This window comes from Herpailurus yagouaroundi, unplaced genomic scaffold, assembly GCF_014898765.1.
Source record: "Herpailurus yagouaroundi ecotype Mexico unplaced genomic scaffold, PumYag 142, whole genome shotgun sequence".
Lineage (NCBI taxonomy): Eukaryota > Metazoa > Chordata > Mammalia > Carnivora > Felidae > Herpailurus > Herpailurus yagouaroundi.
Genome location: NW_024412397.1, coordinates 31085638 through 31107221, shown reverse-complemented (window position 1 = coordinate 31107221; position 21584 = coordinate 31085638). Strand labels below are relative to the sequence as shown.

The 21584-nt window shown below is 38.5% G+C and overlaps 1 protein-coding gene across 2 annotated transcripts in view; it reads right to left on the bottom strand.

The window, feature by feature from the left end:
• RIT2 (Ras like without CAAX 2) overlaps positions 1 to 21584 on the bottom strand; it is a 385242-nt gene that overhangs the window by 292463 nt on the left and 71195 nt on the right. For both annotated transcript variants that reach the window (XM_040478955.1, XM_040478956.1), the window contains exon 2: positions 19874 to 19930. In XM_040478955.1, coding sequence (XP_040334889.1) covers positions 19874 to 19930 — 57 coding nt within the window. The remainder of the gene's footprint in view (positions 1 to 19873; positions 19931 to 21584) is intronic.

Here is a 21584-nt window from a genome sequence, read left to right as displayed (position 1 = left end):
GAATATTTTTTTCTTATTACAATTGTTTATGGAGTGTGCTCATTAGGAGCCAATAGAATAGCAAAGAGGTCTTTAAAAATAAACTTCTGAAAAAAGACAAAGTATTAATACAAATTATTTGACTTCATAGTGAGTTTCCCCTCATGATAACCACTGAATAGGCAGAAGAAATGTTGAGAAGTGCTTCTGCTGTAGGCACATGATTTTCCTCAAGGACATCTATATCTACACAAAATGACAGAATTGATATGTGTCTTGTTGCTTAGGTTGACCACAGATCATTTTAATCAGCTGAATACAGTCATCACAGATGATGAACTAAAAGTTTCCATGCTTATGGTACTATTTCACAACTGTATTGAGAGTAATAAGAACACTGTTGTTATGTAACTTAGTTATGGACTAGATTTGGGGGCAAAGAGTTCTAGATCAGTCTATTTTTAAAAAGCCTCTTTACCCCACTTCTTCCTCATTAGTCTTAGGCAGTTTTGGGCAGAGTTTTAGTTATCTCCTGGGGCATTTATATTTCAACGACGATGATGAGTTTTCTATCTTCAAGGAACAGATAACACATGTTTGTTCTAGGGGCTTAGGGGTATATTTCTTGATTATCAGCAGTTTAGGATAATTACTAAATTTTTTCTTTGTCAGCGGGGTCAGAAAGCATGGAACTCTTCATCTGTTTCATTGTTAATCCCAATAACATCCTCCCCTTTGCACTCCTCATTTCCCTGGGGATTCCACCTCTTGGCTTTGTCACAAGTGCTCAAACCTTCATCTGCAGCACTTTGTGTTCTCCTAGCTCTGCAAAATGGCACTCTAAGTTCTCCATTATTATTCTCTTTCTCTCCCACATTGTCTGCCAGCCCTGAGGCTAGCAGAGTTGTGACACCCTTATGTCCTTCTCTAACCTTAGCCCTTCTTCCAACTTTCCAACTAGAGCTTCAGCCTATAGTTGGGCATGAATGACCAAAGTGCCCTCAAAAGAGTCTATCCCACTGCACAGCTATGCATTTCCACTCTTTACCACAGTGTGCAGTTCCTCAAACAAGAGCATTAGAGCAGCTGGGGTTTGGGGGGCAGCCCTGTATTCATGCATCTACCACATGGGCCACCTCTCCCCCCGTGGAGGTTGATGGCCAATTTGAGGTTTTCCCCAGGCCTACTGCCTCTTTCCCAAGACCCATCTCTTTGATCTCCTCACTAGCTTCCCAATTGTTGCTTCAAAAACAACGCTTGTCTGTGGAGGGCAAGGAGAAACCAAGGAAAGAGTCAGACTATTCCAGATCGGTAGGTGTCAATTTTAACAGGCAAGGGAACTTACCAAAGCTGAGTTTGGGCTGCCACAAAACAAGTGGATCTCTACACCTGCCTGCCACCATCGTGAGAGTTTATATAGAGGCCTTAACTGGGCTCAGTCACATGTACCATCCAGGTGGTGTCAATAATACATTACTCTCTCAAGGCTGGATCCTTGAAATGGCTTCAGCTGTGGGAATGGTGGGTGAAACATCCCAAGGAGAAGGGCAAGGGGCAGGAGCCACCTATTGCCTCAGATGAGTTTTCAGGTCAACCAGGGGTCATGTCCTCTTGATGACCTCCTCCAACAGTAATACTTAATACTAAGATTTATTTAAGTATTAACATTACTTAGACTTATGGGATGATTACAATATACTATGTTCTATGCTAGGCAGTTCACATCTATTATCTCAACTAACGTTCATAGCAGCCTTATGTAGGGACAATTATTGTTTTCATTTTTCAAGTGAAGAAATAGTGTCCAATACATCAGACGTTTGAATATAAGCATCTTCCCTGGGTCAAGCAGCTGAGAATCACATGGTATTTAAAGCCAGATCCATTAGCATTTCATATATGAGGTGGTGGGACTGGCTTTTAGTGGTATAAGGTTCTCCTTATTTACAATGAAGTAATAATATTATTAATTTGGGTGACTAAAGGAAGATAATTCTTTTTGCACCCTTATACACACACACACACACTCACAATCCAGAATCACAGAGCAGAGTTGCTGCAGTGTTGCTGTATTTGTGCTGATGTGAACTTTCTTCCCCCACCTCACATTTTTTTAACCTCTCTAGGATTTGGTAGGAAGGTGGCCTAGCAATGTGAGCACAAGGTCAAAGAGTTTTATAAAATTTGTCAGAGCAACTGCACTTGGTTCAGGCCAATAGCCTGTGACATGAATAAAGAAAACTGCATTTTCAGGGCTGCTCACTTGCAGGGGTCCCTTCCAAAGGCCTATTCCTAATTTCATATCCAAATTTGTATCTATTTTTTAAAGAGATAGGAGTATTTCTGGATGCCATATCAAGTGAGTTAGCAAAAACTTGACTATCTGTGGAAGTGGTTACAAATCAAAAATCAAATAAATATGTGTGATTACACTCAAATAAATTATGTCCTCCAATTATTCTCCTGATATTAGGTATTTATTTGTAAATTTGTATGATCTGTGTCCTCCACTGAATTGTAATCTCCATGAGGGCAGAAACTTTGTTTTGCCCATGGCTGTAGCCCAGCTCCCAAAAGAGTACCCAGTACACATTAGGTGCTTCTTAATTATTTATTAAAGAATGAATGGACGTAAGTGAGGATATTAAGCAACAACACAACCTGAAAGAAATGGAATTACTCCCAACCTACAGAACTTAACAGAAAAAAGATTATGTTAACTTATATAAACAATGTGTGTCTCATTCGGAAAGGGGACTAGTTTATCATATATACTGTGAAAACAGCAAGTGTTATTTTAATTATTTCCAGGAATGACCTAAATATAGTCTACTCTGGAGGCAAGAAGGAGGTGCTGTAGCCTACAGCACAAAACCAGTGCAGTCTTGGTGGATGTGTTCCCTTGTTCTTAGCCTGACATCATTAAACTTCCCATTCTATTAATTCCCTTTAGACTGATGCAATGCCTAACAGGCAACTTTTATATTTCCATGTAAGATAGCCGTCATGGAGATGATACGCTGCTCATATCCGGTTTTTTGATAGAAACTTTACATGGCAAATTGAATCAGGGATTTGTAATTATGATTTGTTCTCCTTTATGTAGTTTGGCCACAGGAAAAATGTTCATAATCATAAATGCTTTGAGTAATTCCAGTTGCAGTGACAGTAACATCACTGTAAGTTAATAAGTTGTCATTCTGGTTACTTTGCCCTCTTTCCTGGATCGGTTCTCTGGGCCTTCAAAAAAAGAACACAAAATCTAGGTGGTCTTTTCCTGACAGCTTTCCTTATTACCATTTTTATCTTCAATTGATTCCTACTGAGGAAATTATAATATTCATTTTGTCTTGAGCAGAGTGTGAAGCAGTCATATCTATATTATCTCACAGAACAATTATGAGAAATAGTGTCATCACCTCATTTTTATAGATTAGGAAAGGTCAGCAATGTATGCTAATTTATTCAAGGTTGAAAGGTCAGTAAGTACTTTAAGCATTCATTTATTCAATTCCGCTGCTATGAACCAGGCACTGATCTAGATTCTTGGGAGACTTCTGTGACCAAAACAGTTGATGTTCTAGCTAAGGAATACAAATGTAACTATAAGGTAAATTAAAAGATAACATATACTGTGAGAAAAACAGAAGACATTGAGTGTAATCAGGGAGTTCTGGTGGTGCTTAGTATAAGCCTGATTGGGAAGAGGCTTCTGAATCCAAAGGAAAGACTTGAAGAAGGTAATGATGTTAGCGCTGTGAGCACCTGGGGAAAGAATGTCCCCAGAAAGGGAAAATCAAGTGCAAAGAGGCCAAGAAGAGAAATTATCTGGCATGTTCCAGAAGCAGCAAGAGGATTCATGTGGCCGAAATCAAATGAATGAGGAAGAATGGCAAGAAATAAAGTCAGAGGAACAAGGTGTATCATTTCTGAGGACTTTATAGGCCTTTGTCAATATGTTAGCTTTTCCTAAGAGTGGGAAAGTTAATAAATTGTCATTCTGGTTACTTTGCCCTCTTTCCTGGATTGGTTCTCTGGGCCTTCAAAAAAGAACACAAAATCTAGGTGGCCTTTTACTGAGTTTTCCTTATTACCATTTTTATCTTACAATTCAATTGATTCCCACTGAGGAAATTATAATATACGTTTTGTCTTGAGTAGAGTGGGAAGCAGTCATATCTATATTAGGAAACTACTGGAAGGTTTTGAACAGAGTGACATGATCCAGGTTATTTTTTTTTAAAGATCATTTTCTCTGCTGTGGTGAAAATAGATTGGAGAGCAATGCAAAAGTAGAAACAGAGAGATCTCTTAGAAACTGGAGTAATAATCTAGCCTGGAGATTCTTCTGGTGCATATCAAGATAGGATCAGCAGCAGTAGTAATAAATAAGCAGATTTGGGGTACATTTTGAGGTTAAAGCCCACAGGATTTCCTGAGGGCATGTTATATGGACAAAGAGAAGATTCAAGGAAGATCGAAAATTTTAGGCATGAGCATCCTGAAGGATGGGATTGTAATAGAGATGAGAAAGGCTATAGACAGGAAAGTTCTTTTTGTGGAAAAAGCCAGAAGCAAATTTTGGACAGGGTAATTTGGGATATCTATTAGGCATCCAAGTGGCAGAGTTGAGTAGGAAGCTAGGTATATAAGTCTGGAATCCAGGAAAGAAATAGGAGGTGGAGATACATATTTTTGAGTTGTAGCATGTAAATAACACCCAAGGCCATGACACTAAAGGAAACCAGCAAGGAAGGATACATAGATAGAGACGATAACAGAACCAAATACTGAGTCTTAGGGTCACTCCAATATCCAGGAGAAGAGAAAGAGCCAGAAATCTGAGAGTGCTAGATCAGATCAAATCCTGCTGGTAGATCAAAATGGATAGAATGAAAATCAACCATTGGATTAGCCACTACAGAGACAAAGTGACCTTGATAAAAGCACTTTTAGTGGAGTGATAGGATTAAAATCTGGCTAGAATTTTTTTTTAATTTTTTTTTCAACGTTTATTTATTTTTGGGACAGAGAGAGACAGAGCATGAACGGGGGAGGGGCAGAGAGAGAGGGAGACACAGAATCGGAAACAGGCTCCAGGCTCTGAGCCATCAGCCCAGAGCCTGACGCGGGGCTCGAACTCATGGACCGCGAGATCGTGACCTGGCTGAAGTTGGACGCTGAACCGACTGCGCCACCCAGGCGCCCCTAAAATCTGGCTAGAATTGATTGAAGAAAGTAAAAGAAGGGGAAGGGGAATTAGAACCTATGTTACAAACAACTCTTTGAGGGGCTTTACAGCAAAGACAGTGGGAAAATGAGGCAGACACTGGTAGAGAAAAATCCATCAAGAATTTAACGTTTTAAAAAATATTTAGGATGCCAGAAATAGCCACATGTTTTTTAATATGGTGGGAAATGCTCCATAACAGAGAAAATTTGAGCAGGATGCTTCAGCAGAAGAGGAGGATGGGACCTACTGACTGGAAAGTGTGGTACTGGCTTATAAAGGAGCCTGGATAGTTCACCTAAGTAATAACTAAGTACTAAAATTAGTAGGAGCACCAAGTATAGGTAAAGAGAGGTGGATAGCTTTGGAAGATTCTTCCGGATGAGATGCTTTGGAAATGTATTCTGATTGCTTTCATTTTTCTCCATAGAGAAATAAACAAGACCATCAAGTGAGTGTGAAGGTGGGGGAAGTTGCTGGTGCTAGAGTGAGAGAGTGAGTAGACAATGACCTGCATGTGTTTGCCAGGCGCAACTCCAAGCCCATTTGAGAGAATACATTTAAAGTGAGACCAGGGAGCACGGTCATGTTCAGCTAACCCAATGCAGTTTCAGAACAGCAAAGCTTTGGATTTAGCCTAGGTGGCACTTAGCTTACTACATCGTACATGAAAGGGCAAAGTGATCTGAAATTATATGATTATGGAACATAATTTAGGTAAAAAAGGGAAAAAAAGGACACCAAAGTCAGTCACACATTCTCTAATTCAACAAGTATTCTGAGAATTCTCTGTAAACCATGCATTGTGCTAGGTGCTATGTGAGATACGGTGAACACAGCAGACATGGTCCCTACCGTCATTAAGCCTGCATCCCACATGGAGAAGCAGACAAAAAAAAAAACCACAGTTTTTGATGTGGAATTTGATAAATGTTATTAAGGCGAAAAGCCATATGTTGATGTTGAGAATAAATCTGTATGTTACATGTGCACATGACTGTGTGTGGTTTATGTGTTGAGCAGTTAATTCAGGTGCAGTGGTAAAAGAAGACTTGTCTCAGGAGGTGATACACAAACTGACACCTTCAAGGTGAAAAGGAACCTCTTAGGTGAAGAGCAAAAGGAAGGTGTTCATGGTCCACAATGGCATATTGGCAAAAGCCAAAAAGCAAGGAAGAGCTTGCTTATAATATTTAAGGAACTGAGGAAATACTGGTGTGGCTGGAGCATAGCAAACAAGAGGGTATTACAGGATGAGTGGAAAGATCAGGGGCCAGTGTGTAGGCACAATTCAATTTCTGATCTGATTCCGTACTAATTTCCTTTCTATTTTAACATGTATGGCTTTCCAGAGTCACTCAATAATGTAATTCTTCAATTTCAGTTTATAAGCCTTGATTTCCTTCAAGAATTCTACTCTGGCACTTATTCTACCTGGTAATAATACACCTCGTTCTCCAAACCTCATGTTATCCCTTCAGTGCTGCTCTGTAGACCATAGCTTTGTGGTTGGCTCACTAGAATAATTGGATACATTAATCTATGCTAATGTATAAATGACTCCTAATGATTCTGGGCATTACCTCTCCCCTGAGCATTTACATTTTAACACAGGTTTTCTAGTGACACAAAGAAGTGACTCTATTAGTGCACATTTTAGACATTGAACAGGCCATTTCAGTGTGATTCAAACACACTATTTCTTTAAAATCCTTAGCTTAAGAACTTTGTATTTCACCAGAGATACTGAAAAATGTATACTTAATGTGGTATATCTCTCATACACTGGTATAATCACACTGATATATTTCATGCTCACACATTGCAGTGCAATCACAATCATTAGACAGGATGCTATCCACAGATGACCTGTGTATATTTTTGATGTACTTTGCCACCTATGCAAAGCCCCTGTTTTTTCAAGCTTCCCAAATCATTCAGGGAGACTTAAATCTCTATATGACATTTTATTCTTTTTTGTGGAGTGTGTTACAGTCCTTACCGATTGTTCAGAAAGAATATAAATCTTTCAGATGAGTGTGTTATGCAGTATTCATAGCCAGTAACTGAAACTGGAGGTCTAAAACACTAAAAGAGGAAAAGCATTCACAGCTGAGTCAATTACAAAAGTATGTGTTCCTTGAAGATAGGATATGTAAGGACAGCTGTAAACCTGTTGGTCATATACATTTCTGGGCACTATGAAAATTGAATAACTATATGGACAGGTAGACTAATATAGTGATAACTGATTCCTGGCTTGTTAAAGCTATTTTCCTTCGGCAGGAAAAGCAGCACAAAGAAACAATTGGATAGGTCTTTAAGGCCAGTTTCCTGTAACCAAATTATGTGCTGTACATTTTAATGACCTCAAGTCATCCTAATGCGACGCGGAAAAAAGGACAGTTGGACTCCAAATAAAGAGATATGATCAACTCTTACAGATAATGAAATAAAGTCAGGCAGGGAGGGGCGCCTGGATGGCTCAGTCGGTTAAGCGTCCGACTTTGGCTCAGGTCATGATCTCGCGGTTTGTGAGTTCAAGCCCTGTGTTGGGCTTTGTGCTGACAGCTTGGAGCCTGGAGACTGCTTCAGATTCTGTGTCTCCCTCTCTCTCTGCCCCTCCCCTGCTTTTTCTCTGTCTTTCTCTGTCTCAAAAATAGACAAAATATTTTTTAAAAAAACAGGCAGGGAAGCTCAGTGAAGAATGTTCCACTGTGCACTCCTACTATTTTGTGCACCATTCATTCCTGTGCCTTGTACAATGCCTGAATCATGGTAGCTACCCAAGAAATATTTGTTAATAAATTAATATTGAATGGAGAAGAAGAAGCAGAAGAAAAGAAAGAGTAGAAGAGGAGAAGAAATAATAATTGACATTAGCATAGTCCTTTTAATTTTTATTTTTTTATTTTATTTTGTTTTATTTATTTTTTTTATTTATATATGAAATTTATTGTCAAATTGGTTTCCATACAACACCTAGTGCTCATCCCAAAAGGTGCCCTCCTCAATACCCATCACCCACCCTCTCCTCCCTCCCACCCCCCATCAACCCTTAGTTTGTTCTCAGTTCTCAACAGTCTCTTATGCTTTGGCTCTCTCCCACTCTAACCTCTTTTTTTTTTTTCCCTTCCCCTCCCCCATGGGTTCCTGTTAAGTTTCTCAGGATCCACATAAGAGTGAAACCATATGGTATCTGTCTTTCTCTGTATGGCTTATTTCACTTAGCATCACACTCTCCAGTTCCATCCACGTTGCTACAAAAGGCCATATTTCATTTTTTCTCATTGCCACGTAGTATTCCATAGTGTATATAAACCACAATTTCTTTATCCATTCATCAGTTGATGGACATTTAGGCTCTTTCCATAATTTGGCTATTGTTGAGAGTGCTGCTATGAACATTGGGGTACAAGTGCCCCTATGCATCAGTACTCCTGTGTCCCTTGGATAAATTCCTAGCAGTGCTATTGCTGGGTCATAGGGTAGGTCTATTTTTAATTTTCTGAGGAACCTCCACACTGCTGTCCAGAGCGGCTGCACCAATTTGCATTCCCACCAACAGTGCAAGAGGGTTCCCGTTTCTCCACATCCTCTCCAACATCTATAGTCTCCTGATTTGTTCATTTTGGCCACTCTGACTGGCGTGAGGTGATACCTGAGTGTGGTTTTGATTTGTATTTCCCTGATAAGGAGCGACGCTGAACATCTTTTCATGTGCCTGTTGGCCATCCGGATGTCTTCTTTAGAGAAGTGTCTATTCATGTTTTCTGCCCATTTCTTCACTGGGTTATTTGCTTTTCGGGTGTGGAGTTTGGTGAGCTCTTTATAGATTTTGGATACTAGCCCTTTGTCGATATGTCATTTGCAAATATCTTTTCCCATTCCGTTGGTTGCCTTTTAGTTTTGTTGGTTGTTTCCTTTGCTGTGCAGAAGCTTTTTATCTTCGTAAGGTCCCAGTAATTCACTTTTGCTTTTAATTCCCTTGCCTTTGGGGATGTGTCAAGTAAGAGATTGCTACGGCTGAGGTCAGAGAGGTCTTTTCCTGCTTTCTCCTCTAAGGTTTTGATGGTTTCCTGTCTCACATTCAGGTCCTTTATCCATTTTGAGTTTATTTTTGTGAATGGTGTGAGAAAGTGGTCTAGTTTCAACCTTCTGCATGTTGCTGTCCAGTTCTCCCAGCACCATTTGTTAAAGAGGCTGTCTTTTTTCCATTGGATGTTCTTTCCTGCTTTGTCAAAGATGAGTTGGCCATACGTTTGTGGGTCTAGTTCTGGGGTTTCTATTCTATTCCATTGGTCTATGTGTCTGTTTTTGTGCCAATACCATGCAGTCTTGATGATGACAGCTTTGTAGTAGAGGCTAAAGTCTGGGATTGTGATGCCTCCTGCTTTGGTCTTCTTCTTCCAAATTACTTTGGCTATTCGGGGCCTTTTGTGGTTCCATATGAATTTTAGGATTGCTTGTTCTAGTTTCGAGAAGAATGCTGGTGCAATTTTGATTGGGATTGCATTAATGTGTAGATAGCTTTGGGTAGTATTGACATTTTGACAATATTTATTCTTCCAATCCATGAGCAGGGAATGTCTTTCCATTTCTTTAAATCTTCTTCAATTACCTTCATAAGCTTTCTATAGTTTTCAGCATACAGATCCTTTACATCTTTGGTTAGATTTATTCCTAGGTATTTTATGCTTCTTGGTGCAATTGTGAATGGGATCAGTTTCTTTATTTGTCTTTCTGTTGCTTCATTGTTAGTGTATAAGAATGCAACTGATTTATGTACATTGATTTTGTATCCTGCAACTTTGCTGAATTCATGTATCAGTTCTAGCAGACTTTTGGTGGAGTCTATCGGATTTTCCATGTATAATATCATGTCATCTGCAAAAAGCGAAAGCTTGACTTCATCTTTGCCAATTTTGATGCCTTTGATTTCCTTTTGTTGTCTGATTGCTGATGCTAGAACTTCCAGCACTATGTTAAACAACAGTGGTGAGAGTGGGCATCCTTGTCATGTTCCTGATCTCAGGGAAAAAGCTCTCAGTTTTTCCCCATTGAGGATGATGTTAGCTGTGGGCTTTTCATAAATGGCTTTTATGATCTTTAAGTATGTTCCTTCTATCCTGACTTTCTCAAGGGTTTTTATTAAGAAAGGGTGCTGGATTTTGTCAAAGGCCTTTTCTGCATCGATTGACAGGATCATATGGTTCTTCTCTTTTTTTTTGTTAATGTGATGTATCACGTTGATTGATTTGCGAATGTTGAACCAGCCCTACATCCCAGGAATGAATCCCACTTGATCATGGTGAATAATTCTTTTTATATGCCGTTGAATTCAATTTGCTAGTATCTTATTGAGAATTTTTGCATCCATATTCATCAGGGATATTGGCCTGTAGTTCTCTTTTTTTACTGGGTCTCTGTCTGGTTTAGGAATCAAAGTAATACTGGCTTCATAGAATGAGCCTGGAAGTTTTCCTTCCCTTTCTATTTCTTGGAATAGCTTGAGAAAGATAGGTATTATCTCTGCTTTAAACGTCTGGTAGAACTCCCCTGGGAAGCCATCTGGTCCTGGACTCTTATTTGTTGGGAGATTTTTGATAACCGATTCAATTTCTTGCTGGTTATGGGTCTGTTCAAGCTTTCTATTTCCTCCTGATTGAGTTTTGGAAGAGTGTGGGTGTTCAGGAATTTGTCCATTTCTTCCAGGTTGTCCAATTTGTTGGCATATAATTTTTCATAGTATTCCCTGATAATTGTTTGTATCTCTGAGGGATTGGTTGTAATCATTCCATTTTCATTCATGATTTTATCTATTTGGGTCATCTCCCGTTTCTTTTTGAGAAGCCTGGCTAGAGGTTTGTCAATTTTGTTTATTTTTTCAAAAAACCAACTCTTGGTTTCGTTGATCTGCTCTACAGTTTTTTTAGATTCTATATTGTTTATTTCTGCTCTGATCTTTATTATTTCTCTTCTTCTGCTGGGTTTAGGCTGCCTTTGCTGTTCTGCTTCTATTTCCTTTAGGTGTGCTGTTAGATTTTGTATTTGGGATTTTTCTTGTTTCTTGAGATAGGCCTGGATTGCAATGTATTTTCCTCTCAGGACTGCCTTCGCTGCGTCCCAAAGCATTTGGATTGTTGTATTTTCATTTTCGTTTGTTTCCATATATTTTTTAATTTCTTCTCGAATTGCCTGGTTGACCCACTCATTCGTTAGTAGGGTGTTCTTTAACCTCCATGCTTTGGGAGGTTTTCGAGACTTTTTTCTGTGGTTGATTTCAAGCTTCATAGATAGCATTGTGGTCTGAAAGTATGCATGGTATGATTTCAATTCTGGTAAACTTATGAAGGGCTGTTTTGTGACCCAGTATATGATCTATCTTGGAGAATGTTCCATGTGCACTGGAGAAGAAAGTATATTCTGTTGCTTTGGGATGCAGAGTTCTAAATATATCTGTCAAGTCCATCTGATCCAGTGTATCATTCAGGGCCCTTGTTTCTTTATTGACCGTGTGTCTAGTTGATCTATCCATTTCTGTAAGTGGAGTGTTAAAGTCCCCTGCAATTACCACATTCTTATCAATAAGGTTGCTTATGTGTATGAGTAATTGTTTTATATATTTGGGCGCTCCGGTATTCGGTGCATAGACATTTATAATTGTTAGCTCTTCCTGATGGATAGACCCTGTCACTATTATATAATGTCCTTCTTCATCTCTTGTTACAGCCTTTAATTTAAAGTCTAGTTTGTCTGATATAAGTATGGCTACTCCAGCTTCCTTTTGGCTTCCAGTAGCATGATAAATAGTTCTCCATCCCCTCACTCTCAATCTAAAGGTGTCCTCAGGTCTAAAATGAGTCTCTTGTAGACAGCAAATAGATGGGTCTTGTTTTTGTATCCATTCTGATACCCTATGTCTTTTGGTTGGTGCATTTAATCCATTTACATTCAGTGTTATTATAGAAAGATATGGGTTTAGAGTCATTGTGATGTCTGTATGTTTTATGCTTATAGTGATGTCTCTGGTACTTTGTCTCACAGGGTCCCCCTTAGGATCTCTTGTAGGGCTGGTTTGGTGGTGACAAATTCCTTCAGTTTTTGTTTGTTTGGGAAGACCTTTATCTCTCCTTCTATTCTAAATGACAGACTTGCTGGATAAAGGATTCTCAGCTGCATATTTTTTCTGTCTAGCACACTGAAAATCTCGTGCCAATTCTTTCTGGCCTGCCAAGTTTCAAAAGAGAGATCAGTCACGAGTCTTATAGGTCTCCCTTTATATGTGAGGGCACGTTTACCCCTTGCTGCTTTCAGAATTTTCTCTTTCTCCTTGTATTTTGCCAGTTTCACTATGATATGTCGTGCAGAAGATCGATTCAAGTTACGTCTGAAGGGAGTTCTCTGTGCCTCTTGGATTTCAATGCCTTTTTCCTTCCCCACTTCAGGGAAGTTCTCAGCTATGATTTCTTCAAGTACCCCTTCAGCACCTTTCCCTCTCTCTTCCTCCTCTGGGATACCAATGATGCGTATATTATTTCTTTTTAGTGTATCACTTAGTTCTCTAATTTTCCCCTCATACTCCTGGATTTTTTTATCTCTCTTTTTCTCAGCTTCCTCTTTTTCCATAACTTTATCTTCTAGTTCACCTATTCTCTCCTCTGCCTCTTCAATCCGAGCCGTGGTGGTTTCCATTTTGTTATGCATTTCGTTTAAAGCGTTTTTCAGCTCCTCGTGACTGTTCCTTAGTCCCTTGATCTCTGTAGCAAGAGATTCTCTGCTGTCAGCTATACTGTTTTCAAGCCCAGCGATTAATTTTATGACTATTATTCTAAATTCACTTTCTGTTATATTATTTAAATCCTTTTTGATCAGCTCATTAGCTGTTGTTATTTCCTGGAGATTCTTCTGAGGGGAATTCTTCCGCTTGGTCATTTTGGATAGTCCCTGGCGTGGTGAGGACCTGCAGGGCACTTCCCCTGTGCTGTGGTGTATAACTGGAGTTGGTGGGCAGAGCTGCAGTCAGACCTGATGTCTGCCCCCAGCCCACTGCTGTGTCCACAGTCAGACTGGTGTGTGCCTTCTCTTCCCCTCTCCTAGGGGCAGGATTCACTGTGGGGTGGGGTGGCCTGTCTGGGCTACTTGCACACTGCCAGGCTTGTGATGCTGGGGATCTGGCGTCTTAGCTGGGGTGGGTAGGCAAGGTGCACAGGGGCAGGAGGGGCAGGCTTAGCTTGCTTCTCCTTAGGTGATCCACTTCAGGAGGGGCCCTGTGGCAGCAGGAGGGAGTCAGATCCGCTGCCGGAGGTTTGGCTCTGCAGAAGCGCAGAGTTGGGTGTTTGCGCAGAGCGAGCAAGTTCCCTGGAAGGAACTGGTTCTCTTTGGGATTTTGGCTGGGGGATGGGCGGGGGAGATGGCGCTGGCGAGCGCCTTTGTTACCCACCAAACTGAGCTCTGTTGTCAGGGGGCTCAGCAGCTCTCCTTCCCTTTGTCCTCCAGCCTTCCCGCTTTCTGAGCAGAGCTGTTAACTTATCACCTCCCAGACGCTAAGTCGCGCTTGCTGTTGGAACACAGTCCGTCAGGCCCCTCCGCTTTTTGCAAGCCAGACTCGGGGGCTCTGCTTGGCTGGCGAGCTGCCCCTCCACCCCGGCTCCCTCCCGCCATTCCTGGAGCACGCACCGCCTCGCCGCCCTTCCTGCACTCTTCCATGGGCCTCTTGTCTGCGCTTGGCTCCGGCGACTCCGTTCTCCTAATCCTCTGGCGGTTTTCTGGGTTATTTAGGCAGGTGTAGGTGGAATCTAAGTGATCAGCAGGACGCGCCGTGAGCCCAGCGTCCTCCTACGCCGCCATCTTCCCTCTCCCCCCTGTTGTCCTTTTAATTTTTAAAAAAATTTTCTTTTGGCAACCATTTTAGGTCAAGAAATAGCTATCAACATACATAGGAAATTTGTACTAAAGACCCTAACACACCTCTGATTAATTATTAGTCTAATTGTTCCCTAGGACTCTAAAGTTAACTGTAGCAAAGTGTAAAATTAATACTTTTCTAGAAATGTATTTGTTCATCCATTTTTCATTCAGTAAATACTTATTGAGGATCTACTATATGTCTGGCACTCTACTAAGGCCTTGGCAAACACTAGTGAATAGTATATTGCAGTTCCTAACCTTATTGCCCTTTAATTAAACAGATAACTAATTTTAAAAGTTATTTAAGGGGCGCCTGGGTGGCTCAGTCGGTTAAACGTCCGACTTTAGCTCAGGTCATGATCTCATGGTTGGTGGGTTTGAGCCCTGCATCAGGCTGTGTTTGAAAGCTCAGAGCCCAGAACATGCTTCAGATTCTGTGTCTCCCTCTCACTCTGCCCCACCCCAACTCATGCTCTGTTTCTCTCTGTCTCAAAAATAAATAAACATAATTTTTTTAAGTTATTTAATTAAAGGGGCACCTGGGTGGCTCAGTTGGTTAAGTATCTGACTCTTGATTTCAGCTCAAATCAGGTTCTCACAGTTCATGAGATCAAGCCCCACATTGGGCTCTATGCTGAGAGCACATGGCCTGCTTGGGATTCTCTCTCTCCCTCTCTCTCTGCCCCTCCTGCTCTTTTTCTCTGAAAATAAATAAACATTAAAATTTTTAAATTTTATTTAATTATATATTGATAAATGATATTAACATAATATTCAAAGTTCTGAATGAATGTATGAAAGTAGGACATATTTTATTTTGGGTTATCAAAGGGGGCTCTCTTGAGGATGCAATAGTTAAGCTGAAACTTGACCAATGTATGAGTTGCCCAGGCAAAGATGGAAAGTGGAGAGGTAAAGAGCATTCAGGGTTAAAATATATGCATAAATGTTCTAAGGCAAAAAGGGGCTTGGGAGTTGGCTAATCTAAAAAGTGGTAGATGTTTTTGAAGCCCAAAAGGGGGTAGAGTGTGACAAGTGTGTAAGCAACAGTAGCAAACCATGAGAGTCTTTATTCTTAAATTTTTATTTTTCACCCTAATCACGATTGACAATATTGGGGATTGTTAAGAAAGCAAATTTATGTTTTAAAGATATTTGTGGAATCTGTGTAAAAAGCAACTGGATGAGTTAGTCTAAATTGGAATTGGAAGTAGCTTAGAATAAGAAGGCAGCAGAGGTTATGGAAAGATGGGGATAGGTTCAAGATAGTTTCAGGAGGTAGCCACAACAGACTTTGGTGAGTGATTAATATAGGACAAGTTGAGACAGGTATCAAGGATTCCTGTTGGGCTTTGGCGTGAGATCCTGGTGGATAAAGGGGCTTACCATGATGAATAATCCTGAAGGAAGTCTACTAAGCATCATCAGTTATTAGTTAAAGTTGGGGCATGTTTAGTTTTATCTGCCTTGGAGCTATCTAAATGTACAAAGTTAAGTGGTCTGTCAATAATATTTATTTTCATCTCAGGTAAGAGTACAAGACTTCAGATATTTAAACCTTTAGTCAATCCTATAAGACCTTTGAAGACCTGATCCCTGACAATTTTTACCTCCCTCCTGCCACTCTGCACATTATGTCATTTATTTCATCTTCAGGACTTCTGGTTCCAGAAATGCCCCATCTCAGTCACATGCTGTATTTTTTTGTTTTGGTGCCAGTATTTTTTGTTCTTCTGGGAATGTCTATTTTTCCTTCCTCTTCACTTGCCTAATTCCTATGCACCCTTCAAAACTCAGTACAGAAAACATTTGCTCTACACGTATTCTGTACCCCTTCTAGTTGGGTGAGATGTTCCTATATTGTCCTTCTTCTGCACCTTGTGTTTTTCTCTTTCATAAACTCATTGATGATCTTGTTTGCTGATTTATCTTCTCCACCTAATTGGGAGTGTTTTGAAAGCACAGATTGTGTTTTTATCTCTATGTATAGAGTGTGTAACATCATACCTGACACCTAATATGTACTAAATAGATATATGAGTTTTACATATATTTACAGGGGCGCCTGGGTGGCTCCTGTAAACAGGCTTGCAGAGAAAGGAGGCTAAAACAATAGTCTTTGAGGACAGGGAGAAATAATTATGAATATGACTTGATCAAAGTTATGACATTCCATAATGAAGAGTGAACACAAATCCTTCATGGTTCACAGTTTTCCATCCAATATTAAATGTTATATTGAAAGCAATCTTTTTGATACTACATCTTTTTCCATCTGCATAATTTGCCAAGCAAAGTTACCTATTTTCCTATGCTCACGTTTGCCTTCATTTGATTATGAATAAAAGCATGAACAGAAACACTTCTCAACATATAAAGACATTAATAAACAGTAATTTGGACTAAATATACAGTCCACAAATGAGAACCTGATATTTACATTGTTGGATTGGAGGAAAGTAACACCACATTATATTTCAGAAAAAAACAACAACTTGATATCTAATGGATAATAAATTAAAATTACATGCAATAACATTTTTAATTTTGAGCAAGTTACAATAAAATTTAAAGGACACAGCAAAACAAACTGTTCTAGGTCATTCTCTCAAATATCTCAAGCTTTTGAGAAATCCAGACTTCTCTGAAAAGTCTCCTCAAAGGATTTGAATTCTAGAATGGATAGCAGGAATGTCTTGGTTTTTAAAACACATCAGAAACTGTGATCCTAATCACAGTGAATACAACTTTAAGAGGGGGTCACTGAACTTCCTCTCCATTCTTTCAAAATCCTTCAGCACTTTGCTTCTTTCTTATAGTAATAACTGACTTCATAGATGGCTTAAATATCTGTGTATTTGTCTTAATTTCTATTGTTGAGTTGAAAAGTCCTTGAGGGCTTGAACTGTGCTATATTAAACTTTTATTTCTAGAGGACCAGCAGATTGCTTGGCAAAGAGTAGGCATTTAAATTTTTTGCTAATTTAATTGTAAGCAATGGTTATCTCTAATGACTTATTGCTAATTAAAAATAGCATGTGTATTTATTACAAAGGGTTGAACATCAAGGCTTTGGTCAAAATATTTCTTCTTATTATTCCATAATTACTTTACTATGGGAAAATCAAACTGTACTTAATGCCTAATGCTTAGAAATACTCATTTTAAAGATTAAATTAAAGCTTCAATTTATCCACATTTGGCACCTAATTAAATTAAATTAAGAAACTTAATTTAATTTTTGAGAGGTCTTCTTATGAAAGAATAGAATCAATACCTTTCAATATCCCTTTCATAGGATCTTCAGTGGATTTGCAGATGCCAGACCCACTGGTTACTGACACTGAAAATGTTCAGTTAATAAGGAAAGCAATTACTCCTTCGGCTAGATCATTGGTACCAGCTAATATCCTTCATTCTTGTCAGTAATAAAGGAAACCTAAACTTTCAGAATTGATGTAGATTTGAGAGAAAAATAATTTTAAGATAAATATAAGGGAGAGAATAAAATTATGCAAATCCTTCAAACATTTCAGAGAAAAATTTTCCAAAAACCTCAGTCAGTAGGATGACAAACAGATCTGCACAGAATGGAAAGGTATTCATTTCCTACATAAATTGTGAAATAAGTATCCTTGGTAGGCATATTCTTCTCTAATTTGTATGATTTTCAAAATGCACTAATACAAATTTCCTCTTGAGGGGTTATTAAGTCAGCCAGCCTGAGTTATAGTTATGTAGCTTGAGCAGATGAAAGGTGAATTATTGGCACCTTTACCTTCTTCAAACAGGATACCAATGGAAAATTATTAACCAATATTTTCATTAGAGAAGACAGGAAATGAAATGATGGGAAAATTGAATTGATAGTAATAAAGTGCTCTGTGTCTCCACTTTCAAAATTCTTCCTCTAAAGCTATTTTATTTATAGCCAGATAAAGGTATGATTTTAGATGTCTGTTAATACATAATGTCCAGTTATCTTAATTTCAAATGATGGATGTACTTCATAGAAATCTAAAGAAATCATCATCATCTTCTCATTTCTTCCCCTTGAAAGAACCATTTATAATTTATTCACACATATTGCCCTAATCAAGCCATTAGATGAAAGGCTGGTGAGCAAAGGTAGCTTTTGCAAACACCAATGCATATAAAGCTTAAACAATGATGAAAAGTAATGAACAACAGAGTGAATTTGTGATTTAATAAATGATATACTGTACTGTTGGATTTTCCAACATGATAAAAGATTCAGAGCTTTTGCCTAGAGATTTCTCCTCTTCTGTAATTCATAGTGTGTTAGGCAAAGTCACCAGCATTCCAGAATCAAGATATTTGGAAAATGGATTTAGAGGATTGCTTCTAAAACTTTACAAAGTGATTACTGTCTCTTCAGAAACAAAAATCAACTCCTTGAGGAAGTATTTTCTGATTAATGATGTATAAATTTCCTGCACTGAAATCTTACTAAGCAGTTCAACTGATGAAGTCTTGCTGAATTGTAGAACATTTAGAAACAAGTACATTTTATTCATTTCAGTAGTAGTATTTAGGCAAATGTCCTATATCCTATCACATATAGGATAACATTTTTTTAAACACAGTAGGACCTTGAATTGAAATTGCCTGATGAGCAAAATAGGAATTAGAGGATCATACCCATTGGAAGTGAGGATAGGTGATAATCAGACAAAGGGAAGAAAGAGGATAAGTGATGAGATGTGTAGTCCAGGCAACCTGGCAACCATGAGGGGTCCAGAACTATGTGTTTTCCTCTCCCATGAATTAACACTTTGATGTGTTTTCAGTGCTAGTGTATTAGTGCCATTAGCACTATGGCAGACTCTGAGAATTTTCAACCGATCCTTTAGAGTAAGCTCTTTGCAGGAGTAAAGCAGTTTTAAAGACATCTTTTCTGCTCTGATGAGGGAGAAAACTTGTTCCCAATTACCATCTTCTTAGTATGATAAAAAAAAAAAGAAAAATGAACAGGAAAAATGAAACATGGCTGGATTTTTGGCTCTAACAATATTTTGATTCTTTGGGTCTCAGTTTCCCCACCTACAAGATGAGAATGGTGAATAAAATTGTATCTATACCTAAAGTACTTTCCAAATGAACAATTAACATGGTTAAGTAATTGTGCAATACAAGATCTAGACACTGATAAAGTAGGCAAATGACCACATAAGCATACAATAACATCACTTATCTTATCCAAAGCAGAGCTTTTCAAATGCAGGTAGATATCTGTTAGTGGATTCTGAAATCAACTTAATGTACTCCGGCCATCGTTTATCAGGATAAAGACAGAGAACAAACTGAGGGTTGCTTGAAGGGAGGCAGGTGGGGGGAAGGACTACATGAGTGATGGGCATTAAGAAGGGCATTTGTTTGAATGAGTGCTGTATGTTAGTGCGTATTGTATGTAAGTGATGAATCACTGAGTTCCACTCCAGAAACCAATACTACACTGTATGTTAACTAACCTGAATTTAAATAAATAAATTAAAAAGAAAAAAAAAACCAGAATAGAATGGAAAATACAAGAGTGCATATCAAGAAGTAAGGACAAATATCGTTTCTCAAAGTCTGTATTGTGGGACCTTAGTATTCTGTATTTATGTGTATGTGTACGGGGTCAAAGTGTAAAACATATTTCTTATTGTCTATAGACATCAACAGTATTTGTCAGCCACTTATATAGTGTCTCTTTATTTGGGGTAAAGGAGAAAAGAGGCTTATACTCACCAATAGTGGGGTCATGATAATCAGGAAACTGATGACTAATAAACTGCATTGTCATTGCTGAAAAAAAATAAATGCAATTTAATAAAAACTCACCAGCTCATCAATAAATTATTCACCAATGTAGTTCATCAGTCTTTTTTTATTTAATAAAATTTTATTTTCCAAAAATATCAGTCTTTTAATAAGATCTAGTTAGTGACTTATTTCTCTGAGTGACCGAGTGAGTGACTAGTTTAATTATGCAACATGAACCACCAAATGATACCACCAAATGATACCAAATGATAGGGAAAGTTCTAGAGAAGAAAAAATGTGTCTAAAGGGAAAATAATGCCAGAAACTTCTCTCTGGAATAAATATGTCTAAATTGTAAGTGTATTTTAATGAAAAATTGCCTTGTGGTAAAAACAAGAAGGATATTGACATAATGAGAATATAAAGTAGCTGTAAGGGCCTTTTTGGCTTGCTCTGGTGTAACAGTTGGTATTAGTTGGGAAGCTCTTTTCATTGCAGGTCTGGTGTGTGCTCTGGGACTTATCTTCCTCATTGTTAAGATAAGGAGATAATCTCTGAAGTCTCTATTAGTTATAAAGGTACATGATTGTATGAATTTTTATCCTTAGCCAGCTTTTTAATTAAAATTATTTGTCACTTTTATTTTGCCTAATCCATGCTATTTAGGTCATTTTATTAATTTTCATTACTTTCTGGGTATTTCCTCCAAATTCTCCACATTCTTTTCAAATCAATAATTTTATAAAATATTTATAATGTTTCTATTATAGCTTCTTCATGTAAATTTTCATTATTAGTAGACAAAGGCAATGCTGAAGTAAAGCAACACACTTGGAAAAATAATTAGTATATAGTTATCTTCCTTTTCTCTTGTGTGTTCTCTCTTAGTCTGTGTGTGTGTGTGTGTGTGTGTGCATGTGCGTGTGTGTGTGTGTGTGTTTGCGCGTGTGACAAAGACTCTCTCCTTGATCAAACTTTAGTTAGCCTCCCCTAAGTCTTCCTCTCAAGGAAACCCTGACCTAGGTTCCTGTCCCTGCTAGACCAGCATAGCTCAGTGATAGCAAGAAAGCTGCTAAATCATGTTGGTGAGAATGTCCCACGCTTGATACCGAATCCCCCTGGCCTGCCTTCAGCAAGAATCCTTTTAGGTCTATTTGGCAAGAATTCCCCTATTTCTGATATCTCCTGTTAATAATTTTCCACCAATGCTTGTCCCCACTCCTTGCCTATAAATTCTCATTTTCCCTTGTATTTAGAATTGAGTCCAGTTTTTTAATGAGTTCTCTTTTCCCCTTCTGCAATAGTTCCTGAATAAAATCTATTTTTACCATTTTACTGTCCAGCTCTGGTTTCCTTTAACAATGTGTTCATGCTTCAGCAAATGTTTGGAACAGGGAAGACAGTTAAATTCAACAAACTTGTATAAGACATTAGTCTAAACTCAGTTTGAAATGCAAAGAAACAGAACCTGACCCAGTGAAAAAGAATTTCTGTTTACACTTTAATAGTGTTTACTTCCTGTCTTCGAATTGACAAAGGAAGTCTCCATATGAAAATATTACTCAATTTGACAGTTTAGGGCAAATTTTTGAAATGCAAATGAACATTTCCTACAGATAGCTTTAGGACTTAGGATATTTCAAGTAAACAAACTGAAAGCAACATGTTTATTAAGTAGATATCAGGGGGAATTTGG